Source organism: Epinephelus lanceolatus, chromosome 12 (genome assembly GCF_041903045.1).
Source record: "Epinephelus lanceolatus isolate andai-2023 chromosome 12, ASM4190304v1, whole genome shotgun sequence".
Lineage (NCBI taxonomy): Eukaryota > Metazoa > Chordata > Actinopteri > Perciformes > Serranidae > Epinephelus > Epinephelus lanceolatus.
Window position 1 is genome coordinate 19,780,355 of NC_135745.1, and position 16,522 is coordinate 19,796,876.

The 16,522-nt window shown below is 38.5% G+C and overlaps 1 protein-coding gene across 2 annotated transcripts in view; it reads left to right on the forward strand.

Annotated features, from left to right (window-relative positions):
* Positions 1–11,614, forward strand: part of LOC117271663 (collagen alpha-1(XI) chain-like) — a 106,595-nt gene extending 94,981 nt beyond the window's left edge. For both annotated transcript variants that reach the window (XM_033649985.2, XM_033649986.2), the window contains 10 exons: positions 1,578–1,631; positions 2,242–2,349; positions 2,858–2,911; positions 2,999–3,034; positions 3,148–3,201; positions 3,979–4,240; positions 7,003–7,115; positions 7,296–7,364; positions 7,683–7,916; positions 9,949–11,614. In XM_033649985.2, coding sequence (XP_033505876.1) covers positions 1,578–1,631; positions 2,242–2,349; positions 2,858–2,911; positions 2,999–3,034; positions 3,148–3,201; positions 3,979–4,240; positions 7,003–7,115; positions 7,296–7,364; positions 7,683–7,916; positions 9,949–10,095 — 1,131 coding nt within the window. In that variant the 3' untranslated portion in view covers positions 10,096–11,614. The remainder of the gene's footprint in view (positions 1–1,577; positions 1,632–2,241; positions 2,350–2,857; positions 2,912–2,998; positions 3,035–3,147; positions 3,202–3,978; positions 4,241–7,002; positions 7,116–7,295; positions 7,365–7,682; positions 7,917–9,948) is intronic.
* The last annotated feature ends 4,908 nt before the right edge of the window (positions 11,615–16,522 follow it).

Genomic DNA, 16,522 nt, shown 5'->3' on the forward strand with positions numbered 1-16,522 from the left:
AAAAACGAGTGGCCATCATTACTTTAAGAAATGAAGGTCAGTCTGTCCGGAAAATTGCAAAAACTTTAAATGTGTCCCCAAGTGGAGTCGCAAAAACCATCAAGCGCTACAACGAAACTGGCACACATGAGGACCGACCCAGGAAAGGAAGACCAAGAGTCACCTCTGCTTCTGAGGATAAGTTCATCCGAGTCACCAGCCTCAGAAATCGCAAGTTAACAGCAGCTCAGATCAGAGACCAGATGAATGCCACACAGAGTTCTAGCAGCAGACCCATCTCTAGAACAACTGTTAAGAGGAGACTGCGCCAATCAGGCCTTCATGGTCAAATAGCTGCTAGGAAACCACTGCTAAGGAGAGGCAACAAGCAGAAGAGATTTGTTTTGGCCAAGAAACACAAGGAATGGACATCAGACCAGTGGAAATCTGTGCTTTGGTCTGATGAGTCCAAATTTGAGATCTTTGGTTCCAACCGCCGTGTCTTTGTGAGACGCAGAAAAGGTGAACGGATGGATTCCACATGCCTGGTTCCCACTGTGAAGCATGGAGGAGGAGGTGTGATGGTGTGGGGGTGTTTTGCTGGTGACACTGTTGGGGATTTATTCAAAATTGAAGGCACACTGAACCAGCATGGCTACCACAGCATCCTGCAGCGACATGCCATCCCATCCGGTTTGCGTTTAGTTGGACGATCATTTATTTTTCAACAGGACAATGACCCCAAACACACCTCCAGGCTGTGTAAGGGCTATTTGACCAAGAAGGAGAGTGATGGAGTGCTGCGGCAGATGACCTGGCCTCCACAGTCACCGGACCTGAACCCAATCGAGATGGTTTGGGGTGAGCTGGACCGCAGAGTGAAGGCAAAGGGGCCAACAAGTGCTAAACACCTCTGGGAACTCCTTCAAGACTGTTGGAAAACCATTTCAGGTGACTACCTCTTGAAGCTTATCGAGGGAATGCCAAGAGTGTGCAAAGCAGTAATCAGAGCAAAGGGTGGCTATTTTGAAGAAACTAGAATATAAAACATGTTTTCAGTTATTTCACCTTTTTTTGTTAAGTACATAACTCCACATGTGTTCATTCATAGTTTTGATGCCTTCAGTGAGAATCTACAATGTAAATAGTCATGAAAATAAAGAAAACGCATTGAATGAGAAGGTGTGTCCAAACTTTTGGCCTGTACTGTATAGTTTGGAAATTACCTTTTTATAGGGTTCATTCTCAAACGCTTTAATAAATATTCTTTTTTTTAAATGTACAATATACACAATTTTGGTGTAGTGGCATTACAGTATTGTCGAGCTGTAAAGATGACTGGTTAGACAAAACATGACATTTAAATCATACAATTGATTTTTCAGGTGTTTTTTCTGACATTTTCTAGACAAAATTCATTGATTATTCAGGAAACTAATTTGTAGTTACTCCCCTTAAGTATTCCTTGCAGCAGTACCTCAGCAGGATGAATGGAGAACACCATCAGTTCAGAGATCAGCGATGGCTGTCACTGTAAGATAATGCCTTTTCATTTGACTGTCGGTTACGCCTCACAAACCGATTCTTTCTTTGCACAGGGACCTCCTGGACTTCCCGGTATGAAAGGTGACTCTGGATGGAAGGGAGAGAAGGTAAGACGTTATTACGATGCTAATCTCAAATTGCCTTATTGTGTATTTCTCATATCTCCTTATGCGCCTTATCTGCAGCTTCCAAAGTAAGCAAACATCTGGGCCTATTGCCTCTGTCTCTTTGTTCAGTCTCTCCCTGTAAAAATGGAGAAAGCTTCTGCTCTGTGCTTTCTCACGGTGATTTAATGTGGAGAATGAATATGTATAAGTTCAATAATATCATCGCTGTAATGGTCATTGGTTAAATGCCAGCATGCAGTAGTCAGACGCAGATAACCGTAACTCTGGCCAGCAGCAGGTGCCGAGACAGACCGCCATTGTTAAATATGACGACCACCATAAACATACTAATTATTTATAGGCAGAGAAAAGACAGTGCTGAGGTCGTCTGGCAGGACACTGTGCATAAACTCGCAGCTGAATTTGCATTTCGGTTTCACTGTGAAAAACTGCTTTCATTTTCTGCAGATGATGAATGAACCGAAATGAAACTTTAGTAGATGTGAAAATTGCTTTTTGTCAAATGGATAATTAGTACAAATACTGTTTTGCTCTCTGAATTTATTTCAATGCTTTTGTCTCTCTTTTTGTTCTTCCTTTTTTCCTCCAGGGTCACCCGGGACTTATCGGTCTGATTGGACCTCCTGGTGAGCCCGGAGAGAAGGGAGACAGAGGATTGCCTGGACCTCAGGGTTCTGCAGGTGGCAAGGGTGATGCTGTAAGTGTCAGGCAGAGTGTGCTTTATTAAAATGCACTCTTCCATCTTCTCCACAGGAATGTGAATCTCATAAAGTCAAAGCGCTGCATAAACTTCAAAGGTGTCTTTCTTACAGTTAGAGGTTATATTCCCACAGGACTACTGTACTGTACAGTCATAGGGGAGGAAGTGAACTTGAGGATCACAGGATGTTAGCATCACATGAAGACAGTATCATTTACTAATTTCTGGTGTCCAAATGAGTGATTGAGATAATTTAGATATAAACTAAGGTCTTTACACGTGAAGTTTTATCTGATGTAATGTATAACAGTAGAACACATCTTACATACATACATACAGTACATAATTTAGCATGCACTCGCCATGCTTATACATTAACCAAATTTTCAACCATGTATACAGCCCTAACTGCAAGATATTTTGGACAAATGAATCAAACTTCGTAGCTTATATGAAACATCTATTAATTGCATTCTGACTGATCTCATCTACTCTCTGTTCTAAGGGTGCTGGTGGTCTCCAAGGTCCTCTAGGCCCTCCTGGTCCCCCTGGTATTTCTGTAAGTTCCATTTCTTATTGATGAAGCATCGTTCCAGTCTGTTACATCATGACTGTTGTTCATCTTTTAATATTGCTTTTTCAACAGGGCCCTCAAGGACAGAAAGGTGCCAAGGGATCAACTGTGAGTTTTGGTTTTATCCTCTTCAGTGCTTCGCTGCTGTTCATTGGTCAATATGTGTTTTATGAGAATGGGGTTCTTTTTAATTATGTCCATGGTATTTTGTTTTCTGTCAGGGTTCAGCAGGTCAGAAGGGAGACACTGGAGTGATTGGACCACCTGGACCACCTGTAAGTTACCTGTTTATTGTCTTTCTTTTTTTTTGGGGGGGGGGGGGCTTTTTGCCTTCACTTCACAGGACAGCTTAAGGGTGCTTTCACACCTGCCCTGTTTGGTTTGCCCCCTAAGTGCGGTTCATTTGGGCAGGTGTGAACTCAGCAATTGCACTCAGGTGTGCACCAAAACAACCAGACCAAGACCTTCTTGAAGAGGTGGTCTCAGTCTGGTTACAAACAATCTGTGGTGCGGTTTTTGTGGTGAGAACATGTTCCAACCTCGATCTGAACCAACTGCAGTCACATGGCACATTGTTTGGGTTAAACATGAGCATATTACAGTCCTGGAGGATTATTAATGTGCACCTCCTCCTGTACTGCCTTAATATGCACATTCAGCACATCCAATGCATCAAAACATTGTTTTCTAGTTGGAGCCGCGCCTCGTTTTCAAACTGTATGGTTTGACTAAAATGAACAATGACAGCAATGTAGTCCACGATGACCAGCGCTAAAATCAACCTGCGTAGTTGTCCCTCCATTGTGACATTAGAAAGTGTCACATTTATCTTGCAAGTGTACTCTTCTTCAACGTTTGGTTTACTTCCTGGATTTTGGGAATTTCTGACCACTCAAGAGCAGCTTTCTCACGCAAGACATTTCATCTGGTCCGCTTGTAGCAAAAAAAAAAAAAAAAGGGCAAAAAAATAATCGTTGGATACAGGCCTATTCCTGACCATGAAGACTCTTCTAACAGCAGTAATGTGCTTGACCTTAACCTCCGTATTGCAGGGTCCACCTGGCGACATCGTCCAGCCACTGCCCATCCAGCAGTCTGCCAGAAAGACCAGGCGTGACACTGAGATGCAGGGAGACGAGGCGCTGGCAGACTACGGTGTAAATGGTGTTGGTATGGAGGGAATGGAGGATGTCTTCGGATCTCTCAACAACCTCAAACAGGACATCGAGCGCATGAAGTTCCCCATGGGCACCCAAGACAATCCTGCCAGGACCTGTAACGACCTGCACCTCAGCCAGCCTGACTACCCAGACGGTAGGACGGAGACGGTGTTTGTATTAGTATTAACAATGGGACAGAATTCATCAATAGTAGTGTTTGGTCTACAGCTGTAGCAGTAACACACGGTAAACATACAGTATAGGTCAGCATCAGTAGTAAACAAGTGACTGAGTGTTGTCCCCATTCTTTATTAGTTTCAGTTCAATTTGCTCACCAAATCTCTTTAACAGTGTCCTCTTAATATCCAACTGCCAAAATCCTTAAGAGACAGAGAGCAAGAGAGAAGTTGAGAGACAATGTTGAGCATGTTTTTTTTTTACTTAAAATGTATTTAGTTTACATCTTTATTTACATTTAATATTATCTTAAAACAGCAGCACGGTGGTGCAGTGGGTAGCACTGTTGCCTCACAGCAAGAGGCTCCCTGGCCCTTCTGTGCGGAGTTTGAATGTTCTCCCTATGTCAGCGTGGGGTTTCTCCAGGTACTCCAGCTTCCTCCCACAGTCCAAAGACAGGTTAGATTAAATGTTGACTCTAAATTGCCCAAGTGTGAATGTGAGCATGAATGGTTGTCTGTCTCTGTGTGTCAGCCCTGTGATAGTACAGCGAACCATCCAGGGTGTACCCCGCCTTTGCCCAGTGTCAGCTGGGATAGGGTGCAGCCCTCCAGTGACCCTGACTAGGATAAACTGTTACAGATGATGGATGGATGGATGGATGATTGTAAAAAACATAAACATCAATCAAAAATAAGGCAGTGACGGACAGAGCTCTTAGTGAATGGTGAATTGCTTTGATATAAAATTTGACATAGCAAAAACAACCAATGTCATTGTTATTTGCTAGATCGATATAATATGAATGTATAGAAATGCAGGAAATAGCATTTAGTGTGTGTGTGTGGCTAACCAAAAGCATCATAGTGTATTTAAAACTAAAGTAGGGCTGCAACTAACCATTATTTAAATAGTTGTGAAATATTCCCTTCTCAAAATCTTAAAGCACAAGATCATGCCATCAAATGTCTTGTTTTGTTCAACAGTGGAAAAACCAAAAATATTTAGTTTACTTTTATATGTTTAATGAAGCAAATTCTCACATTTTAAAACATGGAACCATCAAATGTGAGGATTTTTGCCTAAAAAATGATTAATAGATTTTCAAAATATCTGCTAATTAACATTATTTAGATCAACTAAACTCAAATGAGACCAGTGGTGTCAAACATGCGGCTCACAGGCCTGAACCAGCCCACCAAATGGTCCAATCCGGCCCACTGGATGACTTTACACACCTAATATTGATGCACTTGTGAAGGCTAAGAGGTGCCAGGTTTAAGGAGCAAGTTAAACTGTGTGTAGCCTACTTCATATAAAATGCTGCTTCAGAGGCTTTTCGCCTTGACCAGAATTCATTTCTCTGAAAAAAAAAAAGAATACTTATTGTGGTCTTCTTTAAAGATAAAACTGTGCAAAATATTGTGAATCAGCAGCTGTATCAGACCTCTATCTTTAAACAAAATTGGTGGAAGCTTATTGCTGAGGTACTGGCCAAACATTTGATTTGTAAATGTTGTATAAGGCCGGAGAAAACTCAACCTGCTTCCTCCATAGCTTCCACTACACAGCAGTGGAAATGTATTCACATGTGGGTAGTAGACCGACTGAATGTGGAAAAACTGACATATTGTTGTTAGGGCACATATTTTTTAAGATGTCTCAGGCTGTTCGTCTGTTTTGTAAATGGATGAATGTTTTCAGGATGTACTTGTACTTCTTTACACAAAGGCCCTGTTTAGACGACAACGATTTCAACTGAAAACGGTAAACTTTAGTTGCGTTTTGGCCGATCGTTTACACGACAGCGGCGTTTTGGGTGCCTGAAAACGCAACGATTTGAGAACGGGTTCCAGAGTGCAACGTTTTGGAAACGGCAGCGTCTCCGTTGTCATGTAAACGTGCAATATGCAGTTCCTCTGAAAACGGAGACTTTTCGCACATGCGCATTACGGTTCCAGTCACTAGGCATGCCGACCGTCACAACAACAATGCTGAGCTCTGCTTGTGCTGCTCACCCTGTTGATTTGAAGTGAAGTGTAGATCTGTTACTGTAGCATTTCCACATCGTCGTCCAACCAGACAAAGTTATCTGTGCGTGCTTTCGCCAGTGTGTCTTCTTTGTTTTGGTTTGTAATCACGGCGTTGGAGAGGAAGGTGCTTCAGCGCAGGCGCATGCCGTCATGCTGTGGTGTTGCTTTGCAAATTTACACTGCCACCCATTGACCTGCCGTGCATACTACAGTGTTTCCAGTAGATTTTGCGGCTCCGTGTGAACAGGGATCGTTTCAATAACATCGTCATATAAACACAGAAGTTTTTTAAAACGCAAAGGACAGACTTTTCCGTTTTTACTGAAATCGTTGTCGTATAAACGGCCCCTAAGAGAAAGGGAAACATTAGGGGGTGTTTGTGTTGTGTTTTACAAGTTCGGCTCAATTATGGTCAAATTGGGCTGTATGCAGCTCCTGAACTAAAACGAGTTTGACACCCCTGTATTAGACTAAACACTGCAGCTCTAAACCAGAGCTTTGCCCTTGGTAAGAACAGGCAGCTATAACCTCCTTGCGGACACTCTACCACAACCTGGAATACATAATGGATCAGTGTTTTTAAGCAAGCTGAGCAATATTGTGTTGAGGATGAAATAACAGCAGAGGTAGTATTCACTCTAGGAGGCCAAACCTGTGCTTCTTACTGCTGCCTCTACTCTGTCTCAAGGCTCTGTTTCTCTCTCAGGTGAATACTGGATTGATCCAAACCAGGGCTGCATAGGAGACGCCATCAAAGTGTTCTGTAACTTCACAGCAGGCGGAGAAACGTGCATCTACCCAGATAAGAAATCCACAGGAGTAAGTAACCGGCAAATGTTAACACCTGTTAGATACAGTTAAGGGGAAAAAAAACAACAACACATCGGCGCTATTTGCAGCTGTTTAATAAAGATCTGTGTACAGCTGCTGCAGCAGTGACACATTTTAATGCTCTTCAATTGTCATTAACTTAATATCTGTGCTTGTTTTTCATTCTAGGTTAGAATATCCAACTGGCCCAAGGAGGCTCCAGGTTCATGGTTCAGTGAATTTAAACGTGGCAAAATTGTGAGTCCACCCGCATGACTTTTTGATTTCTTATTTTCTTTTCCATTAACCCCCAGTAGACACCCGCTTTAGATAAGTTTTTCAATTTTGCTGCTTTATCACTTTGTCTCATTTACAGTAAATCTTTCTCTCTTTCCCAACCTGCTTCCCTCTGTCATATATCTCCTCCCTCCTTTCCTTAATGTCCTTTCCACCCCATCTTTCCTTCTTTACAACTGTTCTGTCAAACCATCCCTCACCCCTCCTCTACTTCTCTCCCTGTTGTTTTTCCCCTCTCTCACTCCCTTTGTCCTTCCCTCCACCTCTCTCTGTCCCCAGTTGAACTACGTCGACGTGGCAGAAAGCACCATCAACACAGTGCAGATGACCTTCTTGAAGCTGCTGAGCTCCTCGGCACGGCAGAACTTCACCTACATTTGCCATCAGTCTGTGGCCTGGTACGACGCCAAGGCTGACAACTATGACAAGGCGCTGCGCTTCCTGGGCTCCAACGATGAGGAGATGTCTTACGACAATAATCCCTTCATCAAGCCGCTGATGGACGGCTGCTCGGTAAACACTCATTTCCTAACTTTTTTTCTAAATCCCATGAAATCCCACTAATCCTTGCAAATATGTAGACTGTTGTAGAAAAATGTCATATAACAACATTTACAGACCAAAAGAATCGAGGCATCGAATGCAGAATTTGATTTTTGTTTCTGTTTATGTACTAGATTTACAGTATTCAAGTTTAGTGACTAATGTGGAAAGTAGAGCCGAAATAATGAGACAACTAACTGATTTGTCAATCCACAAATTTTTTTGGATTGTTGATAAAGTAGTTTAAGGAGCTGTATACCACATTCAGAGCATTAAAATAGCAGCAAGCAACTATTTGCTATTAGGGGTGGGGGGAAAAATAGATACAGCATAGTAATATTTTTGTGTGGCAATATCATATCAATAAAGTATCATATACAGATTTTTTTATTATAAGAAATTATTAATATTACAAGTACAAATTCAACTTTTGATAGCCAACTAGAATAATGAAATAGATTGAAATTTTGCTGCAATAAAAATCAGCAAAGTTAGATGGATGGACTAAAAACATTTTAAGTTTTCCTTTTGGGACACAATTTACAGTGGAAAGAAGGTAATAAATCACAGTATACTGCAATATATTTTATTGCAATACTCAGCATATCGCAATATTCTTAATAGTGCAATAATATTGTATTGTGATAATATCGTATTGTGGGGCCTCTGGGATCTTGCTACCTGTTGTAATCAAGCAGCAACCTCCAGGGCTGAAAATGAAGCCAACACATAAGTGCTGCAGTTCCTCTAATGGCCACTAGAGGCTGGCACCAGAAGTCAGTCAATCACCATAGACCCCTGCATTAAAATGCCCAACTTTACAGCAGAAAGAGACATGTTTAAAGCCTGGTACAAAAAAACAGTTTTTGTATCTATAGCTAATTCCCCCCTTCATAGCAACTGTACAGGGGGGTAAATTTTTATATAACTAACCTGTTTTAATTTTACTAAGGTTTAAAGTTCTACATAGTCAAGGGTGGGCCGCTTTGAATGACAGGCTGTCTGTCTGCTGATAGTGTCCTCAGTTTCTCAGTCAGCTCCACCCCTTGATCCTCCACCATTAGCTGCTAGCTGCCGGCTTAGCCACCTCCATGTTGAGAGCCTTATGTAGGCAATCCTGGCTCAGACTGTATCATAGATATGCTCTGAATGTTGCATACAGCTCATTTAAGTTGAATTTTTTTTTAAGCAAAAATGACAAACATTCAATGGTTTCAGCTTCTCAAATGTGAATATTTGCTGGGTTTCTTAGTATTATTATATTAAATGGAGAATATGGCAGTTTTTAAGCCTTGGTCAAACAAAACAACCAAAGGGAGGATTTTACTGCAGGCGTTGGGAAACTGTGATGGGCAGTTTTTACAATTTTTTTTTTTTTTTTTTTTTGATCAAATGATTACTGGAAAAAATGACCAACAAGTTAATCACTAAAGAAAATAATTATTTGTTGCAGCTCTAGTAGAAATTCTATGGCGCACAGTTTTTGTTGATACAACAGCAGTTAGGACCTTTTGTTACACTTATACAACAGATAAAGGGACACCTTTAAATTATTTCAAATGATCATTTTGTCTGTAAAATAGTGACAGATGGCCATCACAATATCCAGAGCTTTAGGTGATATCCTCGTTATTTCTTTTGTGCAAACAACTTTACAAGAAATTAAAACTGATATAAAAAAAAAAAATAGATAAGTAGCAAATCTTCACATTTGAGAGGCTTGTTATCAAAACTGTTTTTGATTATATGTCAAATGATGATTATGGCTCAGCATTACTTTGTACTAGCAATACAATCACATTTCAGCTCTTTAAAGCCGAGCTTTTGATAGTCCGTATTATTTCTCCATCAGTTTATCCATTTTCTGTCTGCTTTTCAAGATGATTGGCACCAGTGTTGTTTTTGTTTTGTTTAGTTTTTAATTTTCATTATCAAAGTGCTGTTAAAGATTTTGTTAACCTTCCTGCACCTCACTAAATAGCTGTCTGTCCTGTGTTCACAGCTGAAGCAGGGCTATTCAAAGACGGTGATGGAGATCAACACTCCCCGCATCGACCAGTTGCCCATCATTGACGTCATGCTGAATGACTTTGGGGAATCGAACCAGAGGTTTGGCTTTGAGGTCGGCCCCGTCTGTTTCCTCGGCTAGACACGCCCCTACTCCCCGCTGAAGGACAGGGTCAGAGGGTACATATTAACACCCGCACACTGAGATCCGACAACCTTTTACCTTCTCTCCCCGCGAAGCAAAAAAACCTGTGTTTTCTTTTGTTGCCGAGAAGATCCACTCAAGCCCGGAGAAGAAGAAGCACCCCTCTGCCCTGTCATGAAAGCGCTGACCTGGGGAAACTACTCCTCGCCCTTGTAGGGCCAGAATCACATGACTTTAACTTACATGTACTAATGGGAGTGACATCAGGAAAAGGACATTTGATGCCGTGGCGGACAGTGGCGCACTTTCAGCAACAGAGAGAGGATCCACTCACCCCAAGCCCCATCCTCCCTTGTCCTTCCCCTCCCACCACGCTTCCCTCTCTGGATGCTCCAGGTGCTGCTCTGAATACAACCACAGAGGTGCTTTTGTGCAGAATCACAAAACACTCAAGGTGCTACAAAAAGTGCTTTTTGATAAAACTGTAATTATTATTATTATTATTTTGTACAATATTGTTCCGAATCCACTCTAAAAACGTGCATGTGCCCAAGCTCTTAGAGTTTAAATAAGTATTTGGTAAACTATATATAAAAAAAAAAAATCCAATGAATATATTTGATGTGTTAAAAACAAATTTGCTAAGAAATATTATGTCTTTTGAAAACATTCAAATTTGTAAGTACAAAATAATCCTTTTGTAAATAATATAACATTCAATATTTGATTTTTATGAGAGCAAACACAACTGGAACATAAAACCTAACTCGAAAAGCATTTTGTCTTTTTTCATGACATACCATTTGGTGTGCTTGTAGGGATATTAAGCCATAATAAAATGAGATAGTAATATAAATACTGTAAGTAAGGGCTTACTCTTCCAAACTTTATTCACCCAGATGTTATATTGTACCTCAGTTTCTTTAATAAAATGTGGACAAATTTGGCTCTTCAACCATGTTTATATCTTGATAAAACAATCAAGTTTGAACATTACTTTTTTGTGGAGTTAAATTCATCCAATAAGTGATTTTATTTCAAAATTGACAAAAAAACCCTGTCGATTTTCTTTGTAACAGTCAACAAAATGTTTTCATGTGCCTTGAATTGTTCATTCAAAAATATTAAAACTGGATTCTGAAAAATGTGGGGTTGAATGTGTGAATTGTTGGATATCTGAGAGCAGAAATGATAAGTGCCCTTTTTTGTGATTCTGCGCTGCCTTATACATACAGTATTACCTTCCTTGGCCATGATAATTTAAGATTAGGAGGATTAGTGGCTCTAAGTGTTTGGGTTCATGTGATTGATTCTGCTGAGCCCAGGCACTGTGATCTCTTCCACTTTTTTTCTCTGACTCAGATTTGACTTTGATCACGATCTGTTTGCATCTCCACCTCTTTAGCTTAAAGCTATAATAGCATAGACCTCAGAGCCGCTTTCAAACCTGTGTAATTACAGTATGTTTACAATCTATGTACAAATGAAATAAATCTTTGGTGCTTTGCCAAATGCATACTGCAATCGTTTGCATTCACTTACAGATTATCCTAGAGGATTGACTCCATAGAATCTGTGTATCCAGACAAAATCAGGATATATGCAGAAATCCTGAGGACCTTTATTTAAAAAAAGGTCTAAAAATGATTACATTTAATGGATTACTTTTGAGACACTTTTTTTTAAATGGACAGTTCACCCCAAAATCAAAGATACAAATTTTTCCTCTTACATGTAGTGCTATTTATCAGTCTTGATCATTTTGGTGTGAGTTGCTGAGTGTTGGAGATATCGGCCATAGAAATGTCTGCCTTCTCTCCAATATAATGGAACTAGATGGCACTCTGCTTGTGGTGCTCAAAGTGACAAAAAAATACATTTGAAAAACTCAACAGCAATGTCTCTTTCCAGAAATCATGACCCACTTATTCAAGATAATCCACAGACCTTGTGAGCTGTGTAGGAACTATTTTCTCTCCCCAACGCTTTTTCCAACCGTATCACCAATCAGAAGGAAGCGTGCTACTTTCGGCAGGAGGCTCATGCCTGTGACTAGCACATTCACTAAATGTTAATGGTGTCCTCTTCTGCTGAGCTCCAACATTAGCTAGCTAAGTGGTACTAGGCAATATTTCATATTATGGATTAGTTAAAAAAAAGTCATAACAATGTCATTAAAATATCCTATTATGTCATAAATTTCCATAATTCAGTATACTGTGCAGTACAATGATGAAGCCTGTCTTAAAGTCATAATATGGTATGTCATGAAAATATTGTCTTAAAAAACTTTTATTTAAAAGTCATAGTATAGTACATTTGAAAAAAACATGACATAGTAGTCATAAAAAGTGTCATTAAAAAAAAACATGAAAAACAGTCATAGTATGTCGTCAAAAACCATGAAAAAATTCATAGTATAGTATGTTGTCAAAAACCATTAAAAAAAGTCATAGTATAGTATGTCATCAATAACTATGAAAAAAGACAGAGTATAGCATGTCGTTAAAAGCCATGAAAAAAGTGATAGTATAGTACGTCGTCCAAAACCATGAAAAAAAGTCATAGTATAGTATGTTGTCAAAAACCATGAAAAAAGTCATAGTATAGTACGTCGTCCAAAACCATGAAAAAAAAAGTTATAGTATGTTGTCAAAAACCATGAAAAAAAGTCATAGTATAGTATGTTGTCAAAAACCATGAAAAAAGTCATAGTATAGTACGTCGTCCAAAACCATGAAAAAAAGTCATAGTATAGTATGTTGTCAAAAACCATGAAAAAAGTCATAGTATAGTATGTCGTCCAAAACCATGAAAAAAAAAAGTTATAGTATGTTGTCAAAAACCATGAAAAAAGTCATAGTATTGTATGGCATTAAAAAATAATGAAAAAAAGTCATAGTATAGTACATCGTCAGAGACTATGAAAAAGGCATAGTATTGTATGTTGTCAAAAACCATGAAAAAATCATAGTATGTTGTCAAAAAACATAAAAAAGGTCATAGTATAGTATGTCATCAAAAACCATGAAAAAATTTGTCTCGTCTCATCGTCGTCCTCCGCTAATCCGGGTCCGGGTCGCGGGGGCAGCAGCCTCAGCAAGGAAGCCCAGAAAGTCCTCTCCCCTGCCACCTCCATCAGCTCTTCCTAGGGAACCCCGAGGCGTTCCCAGGCCAGCCGGGCGATGTAATCCCTCCAGTGTGTCCTGGGGCGGCCCCGAGGTCTCCTCCCGGTTGGACATGCCCGAAATACCTCCCAAGGCAGGCGTCCGGGAGGCATCCTTACCAGATGCCCGAACCACCTCAACTGGCTCCTCTTGATGTGGAGGAGCAGCGGCTCTACTCCGTGTACTTCCCAGATGTCCGAGCTCCTCACCCTATCTCTAAGGCTGAGCCCAGCCACCCTGCGGAGGAAACTCATTTTGGCCGCTTGTACTCGCGATCTCGTTCTTTCGGTCACTACCCAGAGCTCATGACCATAGGTGAGGGTTGGAACGTAGATCGACCGGTAAATCGAGAGCTCCCCCCCGACCTGGAGTGGGCAATCCACCCTTTTATGAAAAAATTCATAGTATGTTGTCAAAAACCATGAAAAAAAGTCATAATATAGTACATCGTCAAAGACTATGAAAAAAGTCATAGTATTGTATGTTATCAAAAACCATGAAAAAGTCATAGTATAGTATGTTGTCAAAAAACATAAAAAAAGGTCATAGTATAGTATGTCATCAAAAACCATGAAAAAATTCATAGTATTGTATGTTGTCAAAAAACATGAAAAAAGTCATAGTATAGTATGTTCTCAAAAACCATGAAAAAAATTCATAGTATAGTATGTCATCATAAACCATGAATAAAAGTCATAGGAAAGTATGTCCTCAAAAACTATGGAAAAAAAGTCATAGTATAGTACATCGTCAAAGACTATGAAAAAAGTCATAGTATAGTATGTTGTCAAAAAACATAAAAAAGGTCATAGTATAGTATGTCATCAAAAACTATGAAAAAATTCATAGTATAGTATGTTGTCAAAAACCATGAAAAAAATTCATAGTATAGTATGTTGTCAAAAACCACGAAAAAAGTCATAGTATAGTATGTTGTCATAAACCATGAATAAAAGTCATGGCAAAGTTTGTCCTCCAAAACTATGGAAAAAAGGTCAAAGTATAGTGTGTCGTCAAAAACCATAAAAAAATGTCATAGTATAGTATGTCCTACAAAACTATGGCAAAAAGTCATAGTATAGTATGTCATCATTAACCATGAAAAAAAAGTCATAGTATACTATGTTGTCAAAAACCATGAAAAAGTCATAGTACAGTATGTCGTCAAAAACTATGAATAAAGTCATAGTATAGTATGTTGTCAAAAACCATGAAATGAAGGTCATAGTATAGTATGTCATCAAAAACTATGAATAAAGTCATAGCAAAGTATGTCCTCCAAAACTATGGAAAAAAGTGCAGTATAGTATGTTGTCAAAAATCATGAATAAAAGTCATAGTATGGTATGTCGTCAAAAACTATGAAAAAGTCATGGTATAGTATGTTGTCAAAAACCATGAAAAAAGTCATAGTATAGTGTGTTGTCAAAAACCATGAAAAAAAAAAGTCATAGTATACTATGTCCTACAAAACTATGGCAAAAAGTCATAGTATAGTATGTCATCAAAAACCATGAAAAAGTCATGGTATAGTATGTTGTCAAAAACCATGAAAAAAGTCATAGTACAGTATGTCGTCAAAAACTATGAAAAAAGTCATAGTATAGTACATCGTCAAAGACTATGAAAAAAGTCATAGTATTGTATGTTGTCAAAAAACATAAAAAAGGTCATAGTATAGTATGTTGTCAAAAACCACGAAAAAAAGTAATAGTATAGTATGTCGTCATAAACCATGAATAAAAGTCATCGCAAAGTATGTCCTCCAAAACTATGGGAAAAAGTCACAGTATAGTATGTCGTCAAAAACCATGAAAAAAAGTCATAGTATAGTATGTCGTCAAAAACCATAGAAAAAAGGTCATAGTATAGTGTGTCGTCAAAAACCATAGAAAAAAGGTCATAGTATAGTGTGTCGTCAAAAACCATAAAAAAAAGTCATAGTATAGTATGTCGTCAAAAACCATAGAAAAAAGGTCATAGTATAGTGTGTCGTCAAAAACCATAAAAAAATGTCATAGTATAGTATGTCCTACAAAACTATGGCAAAAAGTCATAGTTTAGTATGTTGTCATTAACCATGAAAAAAAAGTCACATTATAGTATGTCATCAAAAACCATGAAAAAATTCATAGTATAGTATGTTGTCAAAAACCACGAAAAAAAGTCATAGTATAGTATGTCGTCATAAACCATGAACAAAAGTCATCGCAAAGTATGTCCTCCAAAACTGTAGAAAAAAGTCTCAGTATAGTATGTGGTCAAAAACCATGGAAAAAAGGTCATAGTATAGTGTATCGTCAAAAACCATTAAAAAAAATGTCATAGTATAGTATGTCGTCAAAAACCATGAAAAAAAGTCATTGTATAGTATGTCGTCATGAACCATGAAAAAAAGTCATAGTATGGTATGTCCTACAAAACTATGGCAAAAAGTCAAAGTATAGTATGTCATCATTAACCATGAAAATAAAGTCATAGTATACTATGTTGTCAAAAACCATGAAAAAGTCATAGTACAGTATGTCGTCAAAAACTATGAATAAAGTCATAGTATAGTATGTTGTCAAAAACCATGAAATGAAGGTCATAGTATAGTATGTCATCAAAAACCATGAAAAAAAGTCATAGCAAAGTATGTCCTCCAAAACTATGGAAAAAAGTGAAGTATAGTATATTGTCAAAAATCATGAAGAAAAGTCACAGTATAGTATGTCGATAAAAACCATGAAAAAAAGTCATAGTATAGTATGTCATCAAAAACCATGAAAAAGTCATGGTATAGTATGTTATGACAAACCATGAAAAAAAGGTCATAGTATAGTGTGTTGTCAAAAACCATGAAAAAATATCATAGTATAGTATGTCATCATAAACCATGAAAAAAAGTCATAGCAAAGTATGTCTTCCAAAACTATGGGAAAAAGTCATAGTATAGTATGTCGTCAAAAACCATGAAAAAAGTCATAGTACAGTATGTCGTCAAAAACTATGAAAAAAGTCATAGTATCGTATGTTGTCAAAAACCATGAAAAAGTCACAGTATAGTATGTCTTCAAAAACCATGAAAAAAAAGTCATACTATAGTATGTCCTACAAAACTATGGCAAAAAGTCATAGTATAGTATGTCATCAAAAACCACGAAAAAAGTCATAGTATAGTATGTCGTCATAAACCATGAATAAGAGTCATCGCAAAGTGAATCCTCCAAAACTATGGAAAAAAGTCACAGTATAGTATGTCGTCAAAAACCATG